The sequence below is a fragment of the Pyrgilauda ruficollis genome, unplaced genomic scaffold (assembly GCF_017590135.1).
Source record: "Pyrgilauda ruficollis isolate IOZ18807 unplaced genomic scaffold, ASM1759013v1 scaffold141, whole genome shotgun sequence".
NCBI lineage: Eukaryota > Metazoa > Chordata > Aves > Passeriformes > Passeridae > Pyrgilauda > Pyrgilauda ruficollis.
In genome coordinates this window covers 919,858-943,361 of record NW_024512655.1, presented here as the reverse complement: position 1 = coordinate 943,361, position 23,504 = coordinate 919,858, and the positions used below count along the sequence as shown (strand labels likewise).

The 23,504-nt window shown below is 49.4% G+C and overlaps 1 protein-coding gene across 1 annotated transcript in view; it reads right to left on the bottom strand.

The window, feature by feature from the left end:
• RERE (arginine-glutamic acid dipeptide repeats) overlaps positions 1 to 23,504 on the bottom strand; it is a 104,563-nt gene that overhangs the window by 47,821 nt on the left and 33,238 nt on the right. The window contains exons 6-9 of the mRNA XM_041460261.1: positions 17,343 to 17,391; positions 14,874 to 14,998; positions 14,031 to 14,130; positions 8,718 to 8,816 (exon numbers count right to left, since the gene is read on the bottom strand). Of these exons, the coding sequence (XP_041316195.1) occupies positions 8,718 to 8,816; positions 14,031 to 14,130; positions 14,874 to 14,998; positions 17,343 to 17,391 (373 nt within the window). The remainder of the gene's footprint in view (positions 1 to 8,717; positions 8,817 to 14,030; positions 14,131 to 14,873; positions 14,999 to 17,342; positions 17,392 to 23,504) is intronic.

The window sequence follows — 23,504 nt, the reverse complement described above, 5'->3', positions numbered from 1 at the left end:
ATTTCCAGTCAAGTTCCCTACCACAGAAATGTTGTTCCCTTGGGATTTCAGCCATTATTGTCAATTATTCTGGAGATAGTTGCTGCAGTCAAACAGGGATTTTTATGCAAATGGCAGAAGGAAATAAATAAAAGCACTTCAAGAGCCCCCAGACTTTGGAGCAATGAACAAATCCAAGAATAATGAGACAAAATGGGAATGATCCCTCTCAGAGGCAGGGATTTCTGTAGGTGCCTTCCCAGGTAAATCATTAACAGAGGCTGTGACTGCAGCGATGCCCAGGGTGGAATTCAGGAACTCGGATACAAATTCCAGGCTTTGACCCTTGCCAAAATGATACCAGACAACCTCTGGAAACTCCCTAAATTCCTCTCAGAGCAAGTCTGCCACTGGCTGCAGTGGAGTGAAGAGACACCTGAGCATGCAAAGCTGGGTGGAGGAAATACTGGGGAAGACAAAATCAAATTCCAGGCTGAGGGACACATCCTCAGTGAGGGGGAGAATGAAAAAGGACCACAAATAAAAAAGGAAATGATTGAAGATTTGAAAATGAAGGACCAGAAACGCAGCTGCAGCAAAGGTGAAGGCTGCAAAGGAAACCTTGAAGGTGGATATTGTGGAGGGGGCAGGGGGAGGTGGTGCTCAGACTGTGGAATTGCCTCCCCAGACACGTAGAACTGGACAATACCTGCCCGTAAGAGATAAATGAAATATGCACCCTAATAAAGCAGAGGTGCCCTCTTTGCCTTCCCCAATTTGTGGCAAATGGGATGTTTGATTTGAGCACTGAAGTTATTCCAGAGCAGCGGAGGGGAATGTGCTGCCGTGCCATTTATCAGCTCCTCTAAATGCATGAGGCCTGGCTGATCAATCTCCCCACGCAGCCTAAAAGCCATATAAATCTGAGGGAGGCACTCAGAGGGCTGGGGCACAGGGGAGAACAAAAGGCTGGGGAGACCCAGGGTGGAACGAGCTCGGGGGGAGCAGGGCAGGAACGCGGGCTGTGAAAGCTGAAGCACGACCACAAAGCCCTGACCACAGAACAGCCACGAGCACGAGGCACAAAGTACAAAAACAAGGCTGGGCAGGAGCAGCAGATTCGAACTGCAGCCTCCTGGGCACAGAGGAACACACGTGAGACAGCAGGGAGCACGGGGAAAGCGCAGGGCAGCTCCCCGTGAGCACACAGGAGCTCCAGGAGCTGCCCTGTGAAGCTCCTCCATGGCCAGGCATGGACCCAGCTTCCTTCCAGGGGGAATTTCCACACCAAATCTGAGTTTCCTCACAGCCCACACGGAGCCCCTCTTGTTGGCTGTGGGAGCAGCACAAGGCCAAGCTCACAAAGGAAGGCTGTGCAGCTCCAGCAGAATTCACAGAACCCTGGAACATCCCGAGCTGGAATCCCCACAGGAGCACTGACCCCGCTCTCAGCCCTGCCCAGAACTCCCCAGCAATCCCTCCTGTGCCTCGTGCCCTTTCCCTGGGGAACCCTTCCCTGCCCTCCACCCTCTGCCTTCTCCCACTGCAAGGTGTGGAGTTTCCCCTGGACCAAGTCCTCACTGCTGTCAAACTCCTTTCATGGCACTGTCATCATCAGCTCTACTGGCACTGCTACCCTTGGAACTCATTAGGGATCTGGGATGGATGCAGAAAATGATGAATATTTAGTCCCCATTCATCTACTACAGAAGCAGCCTATTATCAAACAAGTGACACCTTTACAAACTTAAATTAAATAATGGCTCCCGTGGAGGATTCCGAGCCCCTGACAGGATGGCAAGTGATTTAAGTAACATAAAGCTGAGCAACTGGTGATGGATCGTGGTTCTGCACTGGCTCTGTTACAGCCTGTAATGGAACAAATGATCATTTCTCAGCCTAATTGAATGTGGCCGCCCTGCTCGTGCACAGAGGAGACAAAGCTTGATAATTTGCTTCATTAAAATGCATTTTTATGTCATCGGAAAGATTAAAAAAAAATTGGTTCTGTTGATAGGGGAGATTAGAAAAATAAAATTTATCATGCAAACAGCACTTGCAAATGAGGTGTATTTTGGCATTCATACTGCTTATGTTGTGCAAGAAAGATAAGCCCTGAACACTGAAGCACACAGAGCATCCACATTGTGACAGTAATCAACATTTCTTCAATAGGAATTATGTCACTACACCCATTTGAAGAGCATTTTGTCATTTGGTGCTGCAATGGCCACTGGGCCAGGCTAAATAATTCCCAGCTAAGCTGTTGGGCAGAACACAGAGAATCCAGTGGTAATCAGGAAGTTTGGGGGTTTGGGGCTGTCAGCCTCTGTGCTCAAACAAAGAATCAAAGTCAAGACTCAGACAGAGACCAAACTACCAGGGAAAAAAAATTCAAAAATCAAATATCACCTTGTCAAGTCGCAGACAACGCTGTCATCTGTCTGCACTTGCTTTGTTTAAGGGGTTGGGGTTCCTGTGTTTGCAAAGCAATCTTGTCAGGAACAGCAAATTGCCATTTAGACAGCAAACAGCTCCTCCCAAACAAACCAGGCATTTGCCACGCCAAGCAATCCCTTCTGTGCTCCGTGAGTTTAATAAAGTGTAATTCCAGCATAGGCATATGGAAAGGAGATGCTTTTACCTATATCTACTTGGACTAAGCCAAAATCTCTTGGAAAGAAGCTGCAGATTTCTATCATACACTAAAACCAGAAAAACATCAAAGCACTTCATTGTTTATTACTCTATTTCAAGTGCACTTTCACCACAAGCACCAGAGGTGAGTTACAGCCCCTCCCTGGGTTCCCTGCTCTACCAAAAGCACTGAGCCCACAAAATGCCCACTTGTGATGATCCCTGCACTCCCCGCTGCCCTCTGAATGCCATGACTCAGTTTCCTCCTGGAGCAGCACAGGATGCAGCAGCAGGTTATATTTAACCCAGATTCCTGATCCCCGAGCAGATGGAATCTGGATAAAAGGTCAGGCTGGTGCAGGAGCAGCCAGGGCAGGGTTCTGTGCCCAGGAGAGGGTTCTGTGCCAGGGCAGGGTTCTGCTGGGCTCTGCTCAGCTCCAGCTCTGGACAGACCCACAGACACCACACTGGCCCTGCTCCTTGTGCCCTGTGTTTCCCCAGGCACCCTCTGCCCTGGGGGAGCACAAAGGCAGCCCCACATCCCCCAGCACTGCTCCCACCTGGAAATGCACCCACAGGATGATGGAGAGCCCCAGCAAGTGCCAGGCAGCTCCATTTTTAAGATGCCCTTGAAAAGGAGCTGGAAAATTCTGACAATCAGCCTCGGTGGTGTTTATTAATCCTGCAGGCAGCACATCCCCTGGCAGCAGGGAGCTCAGGGCCTGGAGCAGCCCCTGCTCTGGAGCAACACCAGCAGCTCCTCAGGGCACCCAGGGGTGCTTTGGGCTGTGCTGGAGCTGAATTTGGACTTTCTCTCCATCCCACACAGAAACAGCTCCTGAGCCGTGGCTCCTGGCCAGGCCAAGGGGCTGTGCTGGTGATTTTTGGGATCAGCAGCATGCTAAGTGCTCAGCAGATAAAAATATTCCACATGAAGGCAGACAGAGCACACGCAGTTCAGCAAACCCCAAAATGATGTTGTTGAGGAAACAGCAGCTCCTCTGGCAGCTGGGCAAAGATCAACAGCAGGGAAAGCACTGAAATCACCCACTCTGAAGCCAAGGTCACTGACAGGATTTATAGATTTATCCCTGAAGAGCCTCTGCTGAACATGAAATGCTGGAATTATTTTTTTTTTAATCTCTCCCCCCGCCCCTCTGGGCTCCCTCATTTGCTGGAGGCCTTTAAAATTCATTCCTTTTCACAGCTGGTTAAACAATGGAATCTTTTGGCAAACTAAAAGGACAGAATTGATTGCCCTACACAAACTTTTCTGCACGTATAATTGATTTTTAATTCACTGCCTTATTTCCAAAAGGACTTGACAATAAACTCGGTGCTGTATGTGCAGTATTGATCCCTCTCAACAAGGGCTTGGATCAAAGACTGATGCAAGTTAATCACAAACAAAAGATTGTTATCTTTCATCTAGGAACCTGTGTTTAAACCAAATTCCCCTTTTTGAGCTGTAATACACCTTGTATGTTCCAGCTGTAGTGCACCTCAGCACTTTGTAAACCTGCCAGCTACTCAGTAACTATAATTTTATGCAACCTTTAAATAACAACTTCTTCCCCCAAGCAGAATAATTTCATCCTTCACTGGTCACTTTTGACTGTGAGGGCTGACGGTTCTTTTCCACTCTGAGCTCTTAGAATAAGACACAGACAAGACCTTCCCACCCGTGCTCAAACTAAAATCTTATTTATTCTTTAAACCCAGCTCCTACAAGGCCAATCAGTCTGAGTCTGGTGGTTTTTATCTCAGTGCTCAGCTAAGTTCCAGTTGTTACTGATCATCACCCTTGCAGACGTGGCTGGATCACTAAATTGCAGCAAATGTTCATTTAGTGGGACTCTCACTGTTCATTTTTTTGGGTAGAACAATGGCACTGGGCAGTAACTGGTGTCCTAACCTTCCAAGCCCTCTCCAGGAGTCAGCCCTGCAATGCTGCTCAGCTTTTCCAACCCTCCTTTATGATTTCTTTCCACTCGACCCTTCCAGAGGCTCTGTTTCAATCTGGCTCTGAATTCCATTCTCTGTAGCTGCCACATAAACAGTAAATAAAATCCATGGTACTTGTGCCCCAGTAAGCAGCTCTGTCTCCCAGCACATCTGAAGAGCCCTGGTTTCAAAGGAGAACATGAGAACAATGTTTTTTCATCAGCACACACTCCAAAAAGGGTGGATGAGACATTTGAGGATGATTCCAGGCAAAGGAGCCAAGCAAATAAGTCTGTGGGTTTTGCATAAGTAATTCCTTGACCTGCCACACTGGATTACAAACACTTGCAAACATATTAGGAGAGGGGTTTGCTGTATCTTGTCCTTTCTGGCAGAAGCATCTCCACTTGTGTTTTATGATAAACGAGTTTAAGCTGAAGCCAGGTGTGGATATTTTAAAATTTATGAACTTGTAAATCGATGTACACGGCCAATTAAGATTTAACACCAGCCAGGATTAACCACCCCTGCACATCAATGGAGGAGCTGCTTTCAATGGAGGTTGTTTACCTCAACCACTCGACATCAAGAGCCAGGTAAAATATTCAAAAGGCAGAGTATTTCAAGATAAAAGGCAGTTATCAGGGATGTCACGGGGTGGCACTGCCAGTTCTGCACAGGGGGACAGAACCTTCCTAAGGAACACTTGGCAACTTCCTCCAGAGAATTTAACATGGATGGAGCAAAGTGCAGAGCAAAGGGAGGAACTGCCCAGTAAAGAATGTCCAAGTGCTGCTGCACCCACATCTCCTTCAGCTTGGGAAGGCACAGCCCCGAGCTCCAAAGGTGCTTCAATTAAACCTCACCAGCTCTTCATAATCAACATCTGAATGCTAACGAGGAGCACAGCTCCATGCAGGAGAGCATCCCTGTGCAATAAACTGCAGCAGAGCAGCAGCAAACCCTGCCTGCAGCAAGCATGCATAAATAAACAGAATTAATAACTACCCAAGTGTGGACGGGTGACTTAATCTGTTTCGATTAGATGCAGCTCAGCCCCAGGCCTTTGTGGTATTTAAAATGTGTTCATCATGTTTAATTAAAAACCTAATAAACTGGAGGTTCCTGCAGTTCTGATTCGGATTTCTCCCTCCTGAAAGCCCTATTGATTTCGTCAGAACTTTTGACAAAGAGAGAGAAAAAAGCACATTGTGAATGAAGAGATAAAAGTGTGAGCTGGGCTGGGGCTGTGGGGGGAGCAGCAGCCAGAAGCAGCTCCTCTCCTCCTCACTGCCAGCACATGGAGCACTCCAGAGCAGAAAACCTTTCCATCAGGTGACTAAAGCTCGAGATGCTCACTGTACCCTGTGTAAATGACCCTCTTTGGGAGGTTATTGATCCCAAATGGGAGCTCATTTTTGCACCTGGAGCAAGAGCAGGCTCACACTGCACTGACATCACTGAGGTACAAAAGCCATTTTGCAGAGATTTTCTCACAGGATTTTTTGTGGTAATTTTCTAAGGACAGTTTGCCTTGGGAGATGTTCCCACTGGAAGCACAGCAGGGAATGGGGATGTTCATTTAACCTCAGCTGGAGGAGCTCCTGATCCTGGCTCCAGGTTTGGGATCTCAGCCCCATCATCAGGGCAGGAAGCAGAGGAAACAGAGGCACTGCCAGGCTCATCCCAAGGCTCCAAACCCCACTCCCAGAGCAGCCAGCAGGGATTTCCTGGTGGGGAAGAGCAGAGCAGAGCAGCACCATTCCATCCTAGGGGGGACTTCTGCCTGCCTGCCCCCAAAACCTGGCAAAGACTTAGAGGTGCAGAGCAGAACTCACTGCTCTGACACCCTGGGCTGGGACTGAGAGGAGATTTAAACCTGGAGGAGGCACAAACCAAGACAGCTTTGCTCCCCAACAATCCCCCTGCTCCATCCTGCTGTCTGGGGAAGCTGCAGCCCCTGGGCACCAGGAGATGCTGCTGGAGGATGTGTGTGCCTCAGCCAGGCAGTAAATGTGGCAATTGCTGCAACTTGCCCACAGGAGTGAATTCTCTGCACTGCCAGAGAAAGCAGAGCCTGCCCATCCAAGCTCTGCTGGAAATGGATGCTGCCAGGGGGGGAAGGAGCCCCCACAAACAGGAAACAGCTGCTGGAGGTGCCCTGGCCACTCTCAGGCTGTGTGCAAGGCTGGCTCTCCCCCTGTGCCTCTGCATTCACACACTGGGACAAAAAAGGCTTTAAAAATAGCCACAGGTTCAGAGACACCAGGGAAACAACAAAGCCCAGCCTTTGTATTTACACAGCCCTCACTAACTCAATCAGTGGCCAATTTTATCCTCTGTTTAATTCCATCTAAACATCTGCAACCACATCAGCAGCAGGAAAAATAACACAGCTCCCATCCTTTGTTTCAGTCAGGTCTGACACTGCCAAGCAGCTCCTGCCTCCCAGTTTGGACACAGGCAGCAGAGCTGCTCTAATGGAAAACAAAGGCTCTGTCTTTGGGCAGCCAAGTCCACAAAAAAAGTTTTAATGTGCTGCTATTATTATCATTATTATCATTATTATTTTTCAGGTTAACTGATCAAAGCTCTGTATCAGGTGTGGGATCTGCTTATTTACCCAACTGCAAACTTAAATCTAAATATTTAAATTTAACTAAGCCACATTTGCTGGGCTGCCAGAAGAGATTTAATACAAGTCTAGCCCAAATAAGGACAGGGATTGGGCCTGGGTCTCCATTTCCCTCAGAACTCCCTGGATTATCCCCAGCACGTGTCCTGAGATGAAGGGGACACTCAGAGTTAATGCTGTCAGCACAGTTCTACTGTTTTGGACACACTTAGGGTTTGAGAGCTCAGTATTTTCTGAGCAACACTTGACTGCAGAATTCCTCCTCACTTTCCCAGGGCTGCAATAAGGAAACTTCTCCTGCAAGGCTCCGAAATGCCCCGAAATGCAGCACAGCTGCTTTGGGCTGGAGCTGCAGGGACCAAGAGGCTCTGAGGCCGTGCAGGTGGAGCTCTGCTGTCTATAAATAAGAGCACAGTTTGATCTTTGGCTCTGCCCAGCCTGGAGGGCTGCCAAACGTTTCTGGAAACTTGGATGGAGCAGAACAAGAACAAATATGATAAAATGAGCTGGGGCTGACAATGATTTATGGAGTCAGTGATCATTACTCTGTGCTCACAGGCTGCACTTCTGCAGTAATGCTTCACTTTTCAATAAACTTTGGTTTTTTCCATGGGTAAGGCTCAATTCTCTCTCATTTAGCACGGCTGGATCATCCAAAGCCCTGAGTGCAGCAGCTCCAGCACTCACAGCTCAGCGCAGCCGATGGAAAAAAAAAGGAGAAAAAAGCTGCACAGGGAGGAAAAGAGAGGGGCTGGCACAATTTAGCCCTGGCTGAGTGCAGGGAGCACAGGCTGGAGCAATCCCAGCCCAAAGCCAGGGCAGAGCCCTCCAAGGTTTGTCCCAGCAGTCAGTCCCACACGAAGCCCCTTTGGGGTGAGGGGAGGGCAGGAGGGAGCAGGGCAGCGAGCCCCTGCCCTGGCATCCCCCTGGCATCCCCCCTGGCTCAGGCAGCCACAAAGGGGCTTTGTTGGGCTGGAACCAGCCCCAGACAGGAAGGTTTAAATGAGGAGAGCAGAGCACACGTCATGCGCTGCAAGAACTCCCTGAAAGCCTCGCAGAGAATCTACAGCTTAAAAAATCTCTCCAGCCACTGCCTGAATAATTAAAGCCACTAAGAGGACATGAAAGTCTCCTCCATTAATCAGTTCTATTTCCTAACACCAATGCCAGCTTTATTAGTAGCTTAATAAGATCACATTTTTATTTTTGTTTACTTATTTAAACACTTCACCAATTAACCAGCTTAAAAATTGAGACACTCAAGGCAAAAAAAAAAAAAAAAAAAATCAACCAAACTTTTCTCCTGCCACTTTTCCATGAGTAATTAATTCTGTCATGCACTGGGATCAGTTTTTTTCATTTATATACCCATGCATGTGTATTTTTATTTACACACCCACCCTCTTCCTGCTCATAAAGAGAACCTCTTTAGGAAAAAAAAAAACTAAACAAAAAAACAGCATAAAAAAGCAAGAGCAGCAAGGTGAACCATAAAGGCTGGAGGAGATAAATCATTTCCTACCACTTCATCTTCAGTCCAACACTTCTCAATCAGCTTTGGCACAGGTTTCTTCACCAAGCGCTGCAGGGCTTTTCCAGCGTCGTAGTTACTTTCATGTAGCTGAAAAAGAAGGAAGACAAATAGATCATTCAAAGGAATTAGCAGTGATCTGATATTGGAGGGGGAAAAAAAAAACCACTACAGGGAGCCACATGAGATGTTCTCTGCCTAATTATTTTTCCTGATGATGTATGAAGTGAGGTGTAAACAACCTGAGGGGTAACTGAGGTTTCAGCAGGGGAGAGGCAGCACTGAAGCGAGCAGGGATCCCCCTCCCTTCCTACACCTGCCCCAGGTAATGTTCAACCCAAAGGCACACTGCTCCCTCCCACTCACAGGGCTCAACGTCAGCCGTGACAAAATTAAAATTAATGCACTTTGGGTTGGACTTCACACAACTTGGCTCCAGTCTCCTGTGGTCAGCAGGAGAAAAAAATAAAAAATAAAAAACTGTAAAAAAAAAAATAGTTCTAAGGCTCCTGTGGCAGGCAATGCCTACTTAGAGGCATGAAAATAAGATGTTGCCTTTTCTGCTGGGTACACATTAATTTTCCTCCCTGTTTGTACTCCAGCCCTGGGAACAAATCCATCTCCAAGAAAAAAGCACTGTTTGTTTTGCCAGCTCACCTTGCAAATGCCTCTTTTCCGTGCATGCCACTACCCAGAGGATTTTTCTCTCAGGAGATGTGACAGTGCTGAGCAGAATGGAGCTCCTGTTTCCCTCCCCTCCCTGCTCCCTCCCAAATCAGGAGCAATGCCAAAGCCTCTTTGTAACTTGGAGGGCATCTTTATTTTGCCTCAAGGACAACACGTGTTTTTCCCTGGCACTGCCCAGGCAGCTCAATCTGCAAGGAAAAATAAACCAGACAAGCCCAGAAAGAACAGCCTGGGCTGACAGGCAACTGCTCCAGAAAAAGAGAAGTTCACAGGGCAGCAAGGCTGCCCCAGATCAGGCACAGATTATGTGGGATGAACTTCTGAGCAATAATGACATTAATAACAACCCCAAAGGCCAGCACAGGAGCCATGGAGCACAGAAGGCCCCTGTGAAAACATGACACAAGCTCAGGGTCTCCTGAAAAATGTTAATTTTAGCAGGTGGGAGTGGGGAAAAAAAGGTTTTATAAATGCCAGGAGTAGAATAATGCAGCACAAAGGAAAAATATTTTCTCTAAGTGCTGGAGTTAAATTTACATGTTCCAGCCTGGCTCATTCTCTGCTTTCTACTTGCAGCCATTTGTATTCCTGAGCACTTTACTGGCAAGGTTCAGAGTATAAATAACAGCTAATGATGACTGCCTCTGCTTTCATTAACTTCTGCTTCAACTTCTCCAGGTACTTCTATAAACACTGCATCATTGTCCAGGCAGCCAGAGAATCTCCATTTTTAGCATTAACTCTGCATCCAAATTTGGCACCTCCGTGAGATCTGATCTGTGAGCAACTGCAACAAAGAGAACCACCACAAAAGCACCCTGAAACAGAAAATACAGCAACTTCTGCACCACTGGACAGGATTAAAGCACAGTTCTGGTTTGCAGGTGCCCCAAAGGCTCCTTTCCACTGCTGATACAGAAAGGCAGGTCCCAGGGAAGGGATTTCACATCAAGGCTGCACATTCCCACAAGGTTCCAGCTCCTCCTGCATTCTTTGAGCAGAGCTGCCATTTCTGTCTGGGTGATGCTGCAAATAAATTCTCCTTTGGCATGGCTCAGCTGTCAGGCACCTCCAGTCTGTAATGAACCCATGAATTACATCTTGCAGCTCTGACATCTCTGGGCTTGCTCATCAAAATATTGTTCTTCAATTGTAATTTATAACTTAATTTAAATGTCCCTTTCCTGTGACCTTTTTAGAGCAGAGTGCCATTGCATCTGGCAGCTCCTGCTCCAGCAAGGCTTCCTTTGGCAATTACAGCCATTATGCTGTGCCTTGAAAAGCCCAGCTCAGTCAGGCTGCATTCAGGGCTCAGCATTAAATAATTGCAGTCCATTAAGAGCACTGAGATCCCAGAGCCTTCTTCTCCAAGGAAAAATTGCTGCAATCTGCTGGGAGTTTTACTGAGCTGCTCCAGAAGCACCGAGTGCCAGCCTGGCTTGGGCTGGACCTTGGAGCAGAAGGGATTGTCCAGCTAAACCCACTTCAACAGGGCTGCAGCACGTCCAGCATGGGTGGGACAGCCCTGCAATTCCAGAGTTCCCCAGCTCCAGACTGGCCCTTCCATGGGATGGTGAGGGAGAAGGAAAAGGACAAGGAAAATGAGGAGCAGGATGGGGATGGCTGCCACGAGCAGCTCCATCTTTGGTGTGACAACTCCAACCCAACACCTCCTTTGATACAAAATGCAATTCAGGCCACTTCTTTCAGCAGCAGAGCTGACAAATTTCAGTGGGCTGTGGATGTTCTGTACAGCTATGCACATCTTGCCCTACTATGAAAACAGAATATGCTCCTTTTAATTGCTATCATTGCTAAAACCCAGCAAGACAGGAGCCCCAAGTGCCCTTTAGGGTATAATTTGGGTATCAGATAAAATTTTTTTTAAAAACTAACAAAAACCCCAACTTCCAGCTCTTTCCCCCAGCTCTAATCTATTTTAGGCATCTAAAGAGCTGCTGCTGAAGATTAAAAAGCCTGATGTTTGTGATGCCCTGGCATTGCCAGGGAGGTGCCAAGCAGCCCAAAATGCAGCTGCAAAACAGCTGTGGGGCACTGCAGGCATGGCCAGTGCTCCACCAGGGCCAGGGCAAGAAATTACCTGCAAAACTCACCACAGCACTTGAAAAACACCTTTCAAAAACCAGCAGTATTTTGTATATTCTCCCAAAATGTTATCAGCAATCACAGCAGTGGGGTTTGGCCCCTTCTGCCCTGCCTGTAAGAGCGAGGATGAGGATGGATGGAAACTCCAGTGGCACAATTGTCTCGAGCACTGAGGTGGCTCCAGCCTGGGACAGGCCTGGGCAGGGAGTTTGTGTGAACCAGAGGAGCAGCTGCTCATTAACATCAGCCACCAGGAAAACCAGTCGTAAGGAGAAATGCTAACATATATTTAAATAATTTTTTTTAATGCTTTCAACCTTGTCTGTAGTTAATGAACAAGAAAATCTGGTCTAAGGGCAAGTTAAAACAGGGAGTAATTTGTCTGGGTGACATCTTAGTTAGAAGTGAATTTCCTTGCACTGAGATTAGCCTGTCATGTTTGTCACTCATAATGACACGTTCCCATGCAGCAGAGCCATGAGAAGGCACAACAACACTATTAGTAAAGAGAGATTTACACAATATTAGCATATCATTGTTTGGGCTCTCCTCCATGCAGCACTACATGAGCTTAAGTGGTGCTATTTTTCCATCTGATGAGGATAAACAGGAGTGGCTGGCTGTGATTTCCCCAGCAGAAACATGAAGCAAACCCCAGAGATTCCCAGCTCCACACTGAGCTCGCAGCCTGCCTGCCCCAGGCCTTGCTGCTCCAGGCAAGGCTGACCTCTGGGAATGGATTCTTCCTCTGCAGCTCTGTCAGATCTGAGCACAAAGCAGGGAATGAATCCCTGCTTGGCCTGGGATCTCTGGGAGCAGCACTGCAGAACCTCTGAAGGATCCAAGAGGTCAGGAGTTTCTGCCTTTGCACTGGTGTGGACACAGAAAGGATCTCAAACCACATCTGGAGCTGAATCAGAGTCTGGAGACAAAGAGCAGGGAAGGAGGGAGGGGAAGGGACCCCCAGGCTCCCCCAGCTCTCCCTCCTCAGCACTGCCAGCAGCAGCAAGCTCTGTGCTCAACATTCACCTTGTTCCACCCTGCCCTGCCCTGCCAGACCTGGCACCTCCTCCCCAGAGCAGCAGGAGCTTTCTGGGGTCATTTCTGCACCATTATTATGGGGAAAGGTTTGCAGGAGCTGCTGTGTCCTCCTCCAGCCCTCCAGTCCCACAGGGGCCCCATCAGGAGGGCAGCAAACTCCACATGAAAACTTCATTTCCTTCCTAAGGGTTGCAGTGACAGATGTGGCAGCAAAAGCCAAACAAAGGGCCAGGAGCTGGAATTCACCTGGAATGCTGAGTGAATAATCCTCTCAGTGAGCTGAGATATAAATACATGTATGTCATGTCTGTGTGTTGCATTGTGCCTTCCATGATCTTCATTTCTATCTGGCATAATTAACAATAAATCATTCTGGGGGCTTACAGCACCTGTTATTACATAAATAAAACAGCAGCAAAGGAGCTTGTCAAGACTGATTTATGTGAAGTGCTACCCTGAAGTTTATTGGATTTCCATAATAAGAAATCATAGCACACCATTTTCTTTTACATTCATCTTCTGGGTTGCATATGGTAATTTCTAAACAAAGACACAACTTAGTGCAGGTTAAGAGGCTCACAAATCATTTATCAGATACATCTGATCTCTTTTAAATAGGTGCTGAACTGAAAGATAAAAAGGCAGCATTTTGTCAGGACAACAGGTGACCCACCTGAACTGTTTAAAGTCAAAAAAGCAGGGTCTCAGAAATAAGTCAAAGTTTCTTAAAATATCCCTGACAGAACTATTATTTATAAGGAAACTCTTTTCTAGAAAAATTCAAAGTGGACAAGGAAAGCATTTCCTAAAATAGATATGCACTAGAAACACAAAGAGAAAAGAACCAGAAGAACAAAACCAAAATATTTTGGGACTAATGTAATTTCAGAAGCAAGAACTCTACCAGTGCAACTGCAGATTCCTCGGGCTGCCAAACGATTAAAGGGAGTAATTAAAGTAGATGGAGAAGCAGTGAAGTTAAATGAATTTTCTGCATTAGGCCATTATTATAGATAAGGGGAAAGAAATTCCAATTCCAAAAGCTCTTTAATGATTATTGACCTTAAGAGAAGTGTGAGTCTCTGGGAAGGATGTCAGGGCACAGCTCAGCCAAGGGCAGAGGGCTGAGGCACTCGGGGGCCTCCATCCCAGGGGAGAGGAGCACAGGGAGCATCTCCCTGTGCAGAATGCATTTCAACTCCAGCCAAAACCCAGACCAGACCCCAAGAGCCAGCTCAGTTCCAGCTGGGGGCCCTGAGCAGCTTCCCAAAAACTCACTGGGGTCACCTTCGAGGCAGCACCCGCGAGTTCACCACCCAGCTTGGAGCTCTGAAAACCACTTGGCGTTTGACAGCAGGTTAGCACCAAGAAATGTGATCCCAAAACGTGGCTCAAGCCTTGATGCAGTGCCTGCTTTGGAGGCCAGGAGGGGCAGAGGGGCAGGAGGCTGCTGCTCCCGGGGTCACTCACTGTGTTCAGGGCGTTGAGGGTGGTGTCGTCCCGCGAGGCAGCCACGCATCCATCCTCCGTGGATCCCCCGTCACACATCCCTGCAAAGGCTGCCATGCTCCTGCAAAGCCAGGGGGACAGGGGGAAACTCCTCAGCTCGCAGTGCCCTGCACACACTCTGCCTTTACACCTCAAATCAGGGATTTTAGGGCCTTGCGACACCGCGCTTCAAGTAAGGTACCACAGAGCTGCCAAGCTGAGTCACCCCAACACAGAATAAATCCAGCATCACAAGCCAATCTAATTTGCTTTCATCAGCCACGAGTCTGCACTGCCAAAGGAGCAGAGCCTGAGCAGGATTACAGAAGCTGAAACCTGCAGACAGAACAGTCTCAGCAGACAGCAAACTTTGTGCTCTCATCTTGGTTTTAATGTCAGAAAACTGACTGAAACTGCACATTCCCCAGCCTCTGAATTCTTGCAAGCTGCAAATAATTTCCTGAGACTCTGAATTACTGCGAAGCCCACCAGTGGGCTTGCTGAACCCACCAGGGAAGAGCTGAAGTGCAAACTGGAGCTCCCAAGGGGACTGAGTCCCTGCAGGGACCCTCTGCTCCACCCTGAGCAGCTCCTCCCTTGTCACCCATCCCACAGCACACACTGCCCTCGCAGAACTCCAGAGCACAGATGATGGAGGCTGCTGTGCTGGCCCAAATCTGAGAGCTCTTGCCTCAAACCCAACGTCTCAGCTGATGCCCCTGGCACCCACAGCATCCCCGAGGGCAGGAGGAGCTGCAGCCACCCCAGCCCTGCCCAGCCCTGCCCAGAAGGCCACAGGCACAGCAGGAAGGTGCCTGAACTCACCTGGCTGCCCTGAGGTACATCAGCAGGTCGCAGTCGTTGACTCCTGGCATCCACACCAGCTCCTCGTGCTGTGTCACCGTGTCCCCGTCCGGGGACGGGAACGGCTGCAGCTCAGGGAGCTTGGCCTGCAAAACCAGGGCACACACACATGGCAGCTGCTCCTCGCCCAGCAGCACGCACAGCCTCTGAAATTCTCTGCAACAGTGGCATCTGGCAGGTGGAAGGTGTCAGACAACAGCTGCTGAAGGGTTTCTTCCACGTTTCGGAGCTCTGGGGACGCCGGGGCGTCGAGCCCAGCCCATCCCCTTCACCCAGCACTCCTTCCTCACAAGGGCAGTGACTTTCCTGATGGTAACTCTGGGCTAGCAGCACCTCAGCCCACGGCCAGCGAGCCCTTCTGCACACAGAGCAGCAGAGATGGGAGGACAGCACTTTGCACTGCACAGCCCCTGGTTTGGAGAGCCAGAGCCAGGGGACAATTCCCCTCAGACACAGCAGCTGCATTTGTCACAGGGATGCTGATCCAGCTGCTGAAACCCTCCCAGAACACACATGAAGGAAGGCAGGAAGGTAGCTACCAGATGGGTCCCATTTGAAATCAGCAAGAAAGCCTACAGATTTGACACTGAGTTTAAAATGAAATGCTCCGTAAATCACTGGAACTCTGAAGGGAAACAAAGACATTTCCTGAAAGGGAGATAGCTCAGCAAAATGAACACTGCCTCTAAATAAGTATTACACTCTATCCAGAGACCCAATTAGCATCTTTAGTCATCTCCTGCTCTGAGATGAGATAGCTGAGAGCCTCTTCAGAAACAGCTTTTAAGCCCTATAATTACCTCCTATACTCACAACGCTAAACGTATTTGAGAGGCAACATTTATACATAACCAGTAATTACAAGTCACAGGTTCAGATGTCTTTCATGTTCTGCTCTTTAATCTGTACTTTATTTTCCTTCTTGCCTGGGAAAATGGCTGTGTCATTGAAGTTCTCTTCTGGCAAGGGATAAGGCAGCCCTGGGATTTCTGAGAGAGAGGCACTGCAGCAAGCAGGGGCTGCAGCAGCCCTCCTGCACCCCTGCACTGAGCTGCATTACTGCAGCTACTCCCAGGAGCAGCTTCCTCCTCCTCACAGCACCCCTGAGGCTGGAGATGTCCAAGGTGATGAAGCTGTGAGCTGCGGCCACGCTGTCCCCAGCCCAGAGCACGAGTGGCACCTCCAGGGCTGGGCACTCAGCCTTGCCTGGCTGTCACCTGCAGCCAGAGGCTGCCCCAGGGACACACTCAGGGCACGGAGGTGAATCCTTAGCACTCTGCAGCCCCACACAACACTTGTCTCCTCTGCTGTCCCTGGGGACACGGGCAGGGGATCAGGGCACTGAGGAGAGCCCAAGCCAACAGCTCTGACAGCTCCAGGGCACAGCTGGGGGAAATGAGGGCTCCAGAGGCAGCAGGAGCCCCTGTGGGACCCCAGGCTCTGGCTCTGCTGCTCACGGAGGGCAGTCACGGAGGGCAGGCAGTGAGGACATCTGCCAGAAGCCAGGATGAGTGAGGGAACAAAGGCAGGCTCAAGAAAGGATTAACAGTATTCCAAATCCATGGGCCTTCTTCCTCCTTTTCCCTCCCCATCCATAAATGCACGTGCTAATTACACCTTAGAGCAGGGTGACTAATGCCTGCCAAAATATTAGATGACAATTTGAGATGAAAGTTGTTTTGAAGGTATCATTTACAGTGCTCTTGTTATGACTACTGAAAAGAACACTACAGGTTTAATTGCCAAGGACTTTTTTTTCCTCTGAAGGCAAAACATCCTCGAGAATGTGACATCAGGTTCCATAAATATTTACTTTCACTAGTTCTTAAACAAGATTTTTAAGAGGGTCTGAATGAATATTCATCACTTGGATGCAAAACTCCAGCACTTGGACACTACAAAGTGAATTCCTCAGGAAAAGGAGAGGCCCCAGCTCCCAGTGACAGATCTGGCCCCATGAACCAGAGCAAGCTGCATGTTAATACTCTTTAAGAACAGATTATTTCCAATGCTTATGAAGGATTTCTCTCAAATTAGAATTAACATACTAGGAACATCTAGAGTCTTAACCTTATTCTGCTTCCCAGTGTGTGAACACCCTCAGCAGCTCCCTCAATTTCTGTTTTAACCATCCAAATGACTTAAAGCACTTCTTTAACTTCCAGCAGTTGCTCACATTCCCTCAATCTTACTCAAGAATTAACCCAATAGCACCTCTGCTACTGAAAATCATGAAGAAATCAACATGTGACACAGAAAAATCCCAGTAAGTGAGCTGAGGAAGGCTGAAGGACTCACTGAAGTGAGTCACCCAGAGATGATTCTGAAATCCCTCACCTGCCTGAACACATGCAGTTTTAAACAACTGTCATCTGCACACATCAAGAGGCCAAAGCACCTCTGGATACTGAGCACAAACAAAGCTCTTACCTGGTGGCTGGGTCCCACTCTGATTTCACCTTGGGTACTGTTTAACCTCCTAGGCACAAAGGAAAAACAGCAATGAGAAAGAATTGCAATTAATGAAATTCAGAGATCTTTTCTGTCGCTGTATTTCCAATGGAAATGGAGCAGAAATTACACAATATTTGGGGAACAGGAGGGGCTGTGCTCAGGTGTGCTGAGTAACCTGCTCTGTGGAAGGTGTTCCTGGGCAGGGCTGGGACAGTGCCACCCTCCCAGGAAACAAATCCTCTCCAAATGTGAGCCAAAAGCCTCCAGAAAACAACCAGAACACATCAAAATGTCCTCCCCCAATGCATATTTCTGCAAGACAACCTGACACTTTTCTTGTTTTCAGGTTATGCAAGGAAATGACTGAACTAGGAAATCAATTTTCTATTTACAAAGTTCTACATTAAATACCAGGTTACTACAAGGGGTCAGAATCCTTCCCTGTGAGGAAGCTGACAACAGAAAATGCTGATGCTCTTCTCTTCCTCCCAGAATTCATTTTAGGCCATGCACATCCCTGCTCTCAGTGCTCCTGTGCAGGGTTTGTGCCCACCCTGAGCCCTGGGCTGCTTCCAGCTCAGACAGAAGAACCAAACATCCCCCAGCTCCCAATTTCTTCAGCTGCACCACACTCAATACCATAAACAGACATTTAAAACCCAAGGCTGGACCATCCTCTAATTGCAAAGTTAAAATCAAAGTTTGGGATGGGACTTCTGCTGCTGTGGGACCCCAGTGGGGCTCTGCAGCCACAGAAACATTTCTGGGTGTCTTTCCAGCCCCAATCCCCATTTCCTGGGAACATTCCCACCTCCAGGTGCTCCCTCCCCTGCCCAAAGGTTGAGCTGCTCTGGCAGGCTGCTCCACATCCCCCCTGGATTTTCAAAGGGCACAGAGCCCCTGGCTGCTCAAGGACAATCTGCTCTGTGATTTCTGCTGCTTCCACATCCCCAGCAATGGCTTTCAAAAGGAGAGAAAAATCCTTGCTATGGAAACTAAAATGCAGTGCAGATTTGAAGCTAAATCATATTGGTGAGGGCAATTACAATGAGAATGGAATGGCATCCTGTGTTTATTCGATGGGAAAGGGAAAAAAGGAGCCAACACTGTATATGAAATGTGACACAAAAGAAACTGCTGTAACAAAGCAGTATCCATAGCAACAACAACTTAATATTTCAGTCCTCCTCAGCTGCAGTGGATTAAATATAATGACAAGATGTTCCCTTTGAAAAGTAACCTGTTGCCATGGCAACGTTGTGTTCTGCAAAGTAAACAGGGGCTGGTCAGAAAGGAGCTGGGAGCCAGAGCTGGAATATCAAAAAGGCAGGAGGAGAGCAGGGCAGGCAGAGGCACAGAGCCCCAGCAGGGCAGGGAGGGCAGCTCCAGCTCCCCTGGGCCAGCAGGGCACCTGGGGGCTCCTGGGGGCACACACCCTCCCAGGAGGGCACCCAGAGCAGCCCAGGGCTGGGCACAGCTGGGGCACAGCTGGGGCACAGCCCTCCTTCCCCCTCTGGGCAGGAGCAGACAGGGGGGAAAAGGCACAGCAGAGCCTGCACAGTTACCAGCACAGAAACCAGCTTCAATCTCTGTCACCTGCCTTGTCCCCAGCACTCACCAGTCACCCAAGGCTGGCACAGCAGGGCCAGCACAGTTCCCAGCACAGGAATCAGCTTCATCCTCTGTTTGTCCCCTGCCCTGTCCCCAGCACTGACCAGTCACCCAAGGCTGGCACAGCTGGCAGCTCTGTCCATGCACACAGTGCCACCAAGGGCAGGGACAGGGCCACCAGGGGTGCCCCAAAGCCCAGCAGAACAGCTCTGGGGAGGAGCTGGGACAGGACTCTGCTCAGGATTCTGTCCAGGAGGCAGGGCTGGCAATCACAGCACAGCTCCCCCAGGGCTGGGGCCATGGGGTCTGTGCTCAGCCCTGTCCCCCCTGCCAGCCCCCTGCCCAGGGAAGCTCTTGGCCAGGAGCTGGCAGCTCCTGCTGAAGCACACCCAGGTGCCCTGCAGGGCCAGGGGTCTCCTGCAAGCGGGGATCTCAGCAATGCTGCTGCTGCTGCTTTCCCCTTTCCCTTTCCCCTGGCAGAGCTCAGCAGCACAGCTGCCCTGCAGTAAATGCACATTTTTCACCCTGCTGCAGCTCCTCTGCAGCTGCCTGGGTTTGTTTGTGCTGCTGTGCTCACCCTGCCCTGGGTGCTCTCAGCCAGCCAGAACAGCTCCAACCCCAGAGACAACTCAGTGCTGCCCTTCAGTTTAAAAAACAACCCAAACAAACCCCAAAGCAAAACCAGAACCCACACAGAGCATTCTGTGCTACCACAGAACCACCCCGGGCACCCATCCCCATTCTGCAGACTGAGGTGATCCCAAATTAAATTACAGGGATGCTTCAACAGAAGAAGGTTTTTAAAGCAGCCACTTCACTCAGCCACAAACCTCCTCTCAGACAGCTCAGGAAGTGTCCAAAAACACTTGACAAAAAGGTCATTATTTCTGTATGGCCAAGGATTAAAAGAGGAAAGGTCTTCAAGGCAGCATATCGAGGGGTTTGGGCTGCGTGTTTGTTTTTGATACACAATAACAAGCTGTAGCACTGAACAATGAATGCCATGAGATTTGGGGTTCTGGTATCAACACCAGTGGCTTTACTGAATAACAGCAGGCCCATGTTAGATATATGTGCTATGGAATAGATTACAAACTTGGCACTGACTAACCAGCCATTATTGATGGCCAGACAATCAATTACATCCACTGAGAGCGGGACACAGCAAAGCAATTCCTAGATACTTGTGATTTCTGCAAAATTAATAGAAACTCCCAAGAAAAATTGTGGTTTTTTAAAATAATCCTTTAAATCAAATAGTCAATACCCAAGATGAAAGACCCCTGCTCTTCAGAGGCAGCTCTAAAACATCTGGCAAGGATCATTCTGTTCCATGTCTAGAGGGACAAAACAGGGGAGAACAAAATGACTCCACTCCAACTTCAGCAGATGAAAACCAAGTTTATCAGGGCCTGAAAGTGGCACTGCAGCCAAGAGCATCTGTTTATGGTCACTGTTGGGAGGCAGGAAACTGGGCCAAGTGGAGCTGTAATTTTAACCCAAAATTATCTTATGCGTGTCACGTTCAACCACTGCACACTCCAAAATACAAAAGGGACAAACACGTTCAGGCTGCACAACCTTTAACCAAAAAAACCCCACAACTACCTCAAACCTGAGTTAAATGAGTTAAACACCTCAGAGGAACAAGCCCCTGAATTCACCTGTGTCCTAAACCTTCATTCTTTAAGCAAGATTTTAAATTTCATTTTACAGAAACAGCATCCTAATGCTCAGAAAATATCCTTGCCCCTTGTGTGCTTAAGCTTCATTCAAAACCTGTTGTAACTGTGTCGCAATAATTAAAAAATATATTTTAAAAATACAAGTAATTTTGTCTTCTGGGTGAAAAATCCAAGCTGTATTTCAGGCACAGGGAAGGTTCTCGTGCCTGCTGAGCCCAGGGCAGGAAGGAGCAGACGTGTCCCAACAGCCCCAGCCTGCTCCTGCCTGCAGGGCCAGCACTGGGGGCTGCTCTGCACCCCATGCTGCTGCAGGAGGAACGAGCTGGGGCCACACAGGAAAAGCTTTCTCAAGATAAAGCTGGTTTGTCACCGTGTTTATAGAGAAAGAAAAAAAAAAAATAAAAAGCCTACAGAGAGTCCCCAGTGGTGTCCCCCAGCCAAAGGTGGGATGGGGGTGACACAAATTCAGCCAAGATGCTGCAAAGGAAGGAAGGAAGGGCTCTCCCCACACAGGAGGTACCTGGCTGGGAATGTTTTGCTGCCAGGGAGCACCTCTGACACCTGCTTACCTCCAGAGAAGGTCCAGCATTCTGATCATAAGTTCAAATAAATAAATTAATTACCGGGAGCCACTGCATAATGCCAAGGTTTTTATCTGCTCACGTGTGGTTTTAGTAGAAGCAGAGTGTTGTTACAGCAGCACTGACCTGGAGGGTCAGTGTGTAAATGAGGTCAGTGCTGGTCCTGTACACTCTCTAAAATGGCCAGGCAGAGCCTTTGCACTTCCCACATTCCCAAATATTCCCTGTTAAAGCAGCCTGGGCTCCACAGCCCCAGCAGAGCTCCTGTGCAGGCCAGTGGGACCTTTGCCACCCAGCCCCATCAGGTCAGAGGCAGTGCTCAGCCCTGGGCTCTGAACCTGCCTGACAGCACAGACGTGAGCAGCACACACGGGCACAGGCAGCAGCTCGTGTCACAGGTGGTAAGCATGAAGAATGGGAAGCATGCAAGGAGCTGGAAGGTATCCCTGGTTCCACCATGCACCTGGAAACAAGCTCTAATTAAAACAAATTACATCCTAAAGAATTGGAAGGAAGGGGAAAGAGGTAATCTTGCTGATTTATGCCTGGAAAAAAAGCTGAAATGAAGGTAGAACAAAGGGAAGAGACTATTCTTCATCCAAAGGACAATATCCAAGCACTTCCCATGATGTATCTGCAATTTCTAACAGCTGTTTGGAGTGGCATTAACTCACCAGACCACCTAGCAGCAGTGCCTGAACTGGGAGAATCTGCTGGGCATGCAGGCAGGACAGAGCTGTCCCTGGGGAAGGGAATGGCTGCAGGAGCCCAGCTGCACTGCCCAGGGACAGCCCAGAGCCTGCACACCCCAAACCTGCCCCCACGGCCACCAGGGCTGCTGGTCCTGGCCTGGGGGAGCAGGGAGCTTGGGTTTCTGTTCATGGTGTCTGGTTGTATTGTTAAACCCAAGTGTACACCTCCACACAGACCTGAGGAGCTGCTTGGTGATGACCTGGCTGCCCAAGCCCTTCTCTTCTGTCTAGAAGGGAACGTTTAAAACCAGTGCTAAGGACACAAGCTGCCACATCCCTGTATTCCTGCAGAGCACTGATGGATGCCTGCACACACTCAAGGAGCTCCTTTATTAGGAATAAGAATGTGTCCAGAGCTCAGGCCTATGGAGACTCCTCTCCAAGCCACGAGGAGATGCAGCCAGGCTGAGGCTCAGGGGAGCTGAGCTCTGCCATCACCAGCAGGACTTTGTTCAGCCACTGGCCAGAGTGATCCACATGAAAGAGGTGCTGTTGATTTACTTTATGCTCTGCAGGTACAAAAGGAGATGGTTACAGGAATGACACTTGGGGCAGGATACAGACATGGACGTGGCACTGACACGGGCAGAATTCTGCAGCTTTATTCATCACTCATTCCTCAGCTTCTGACAAGAATCACAGACTGGGGTGTGTTGGAAGGGACCTCAAAGCCCATCTTGTTCCATGGCAGGGACACCTCCCACTGTCCCAGGCTGCTCCAAACCCCAATGTCCAGCCTGGCCTTGGGCACTGCCAGGGACCAGGGGCAGCCCCAGCTGCTCTGGGCACCAGTGCCAGGGCTGCCCACCCTGCCAGGGAAGAATTTCTCCCTCTCTTCTCACCCAAACGTCTGCTCTGTTAGTCTGAAGCTGCTCCCCGTGCTGTGCCACTCTGTGCCCAGGTGAGCAGCCGCTGTCCCTCCGTGACCCAGCCCCTGCCAGGTGGGTGACAACGTGTGCAGGGCTGAGGGCCACCCTGCCGAGTCCAGGGCTGTCACTGTGAGCAGCACACACAGCCCTGTCCCCTCTCCACCCCTCTGCAGCCTGCACAGCCCCAGAGCAGCCCCCTGAGCGAGCCCAGCCCTGCAGGACAGGACAGGGACAGGGCCTGGCAATGAGAGCACACAGGTGTGACCCAAGCACAGCCCCATTTCCACCCAGCAGTGACACTGCTGGCTGTCCCACAGGCACCCAGAGCCCTGCCCTTTACCCCACCAGCCTGACCCATGCCTGCTGAGCCTCTGGGGTGCTGCACAGCTGCCCCTGAGCTGCTGTCCTGCACAGGGCAGCACTACTGCCATTGCCATGCACTGGTGCTACCTGGCCAGCCCAGGTAGCTAAATACAGGGTCAGTGCTCTCCATCAGCAGGGAGCATTCCTCACTGCTGCAGCTGCACCCTCCTGTCACAGCACCTGAACTCCTGAGCATCCCTCACTGCTGTACCTGCACCCTGTCACTGCATCCCAACTCCTGAGCATCCCTCACTGCTGTACCTGCACCCTGTCACTG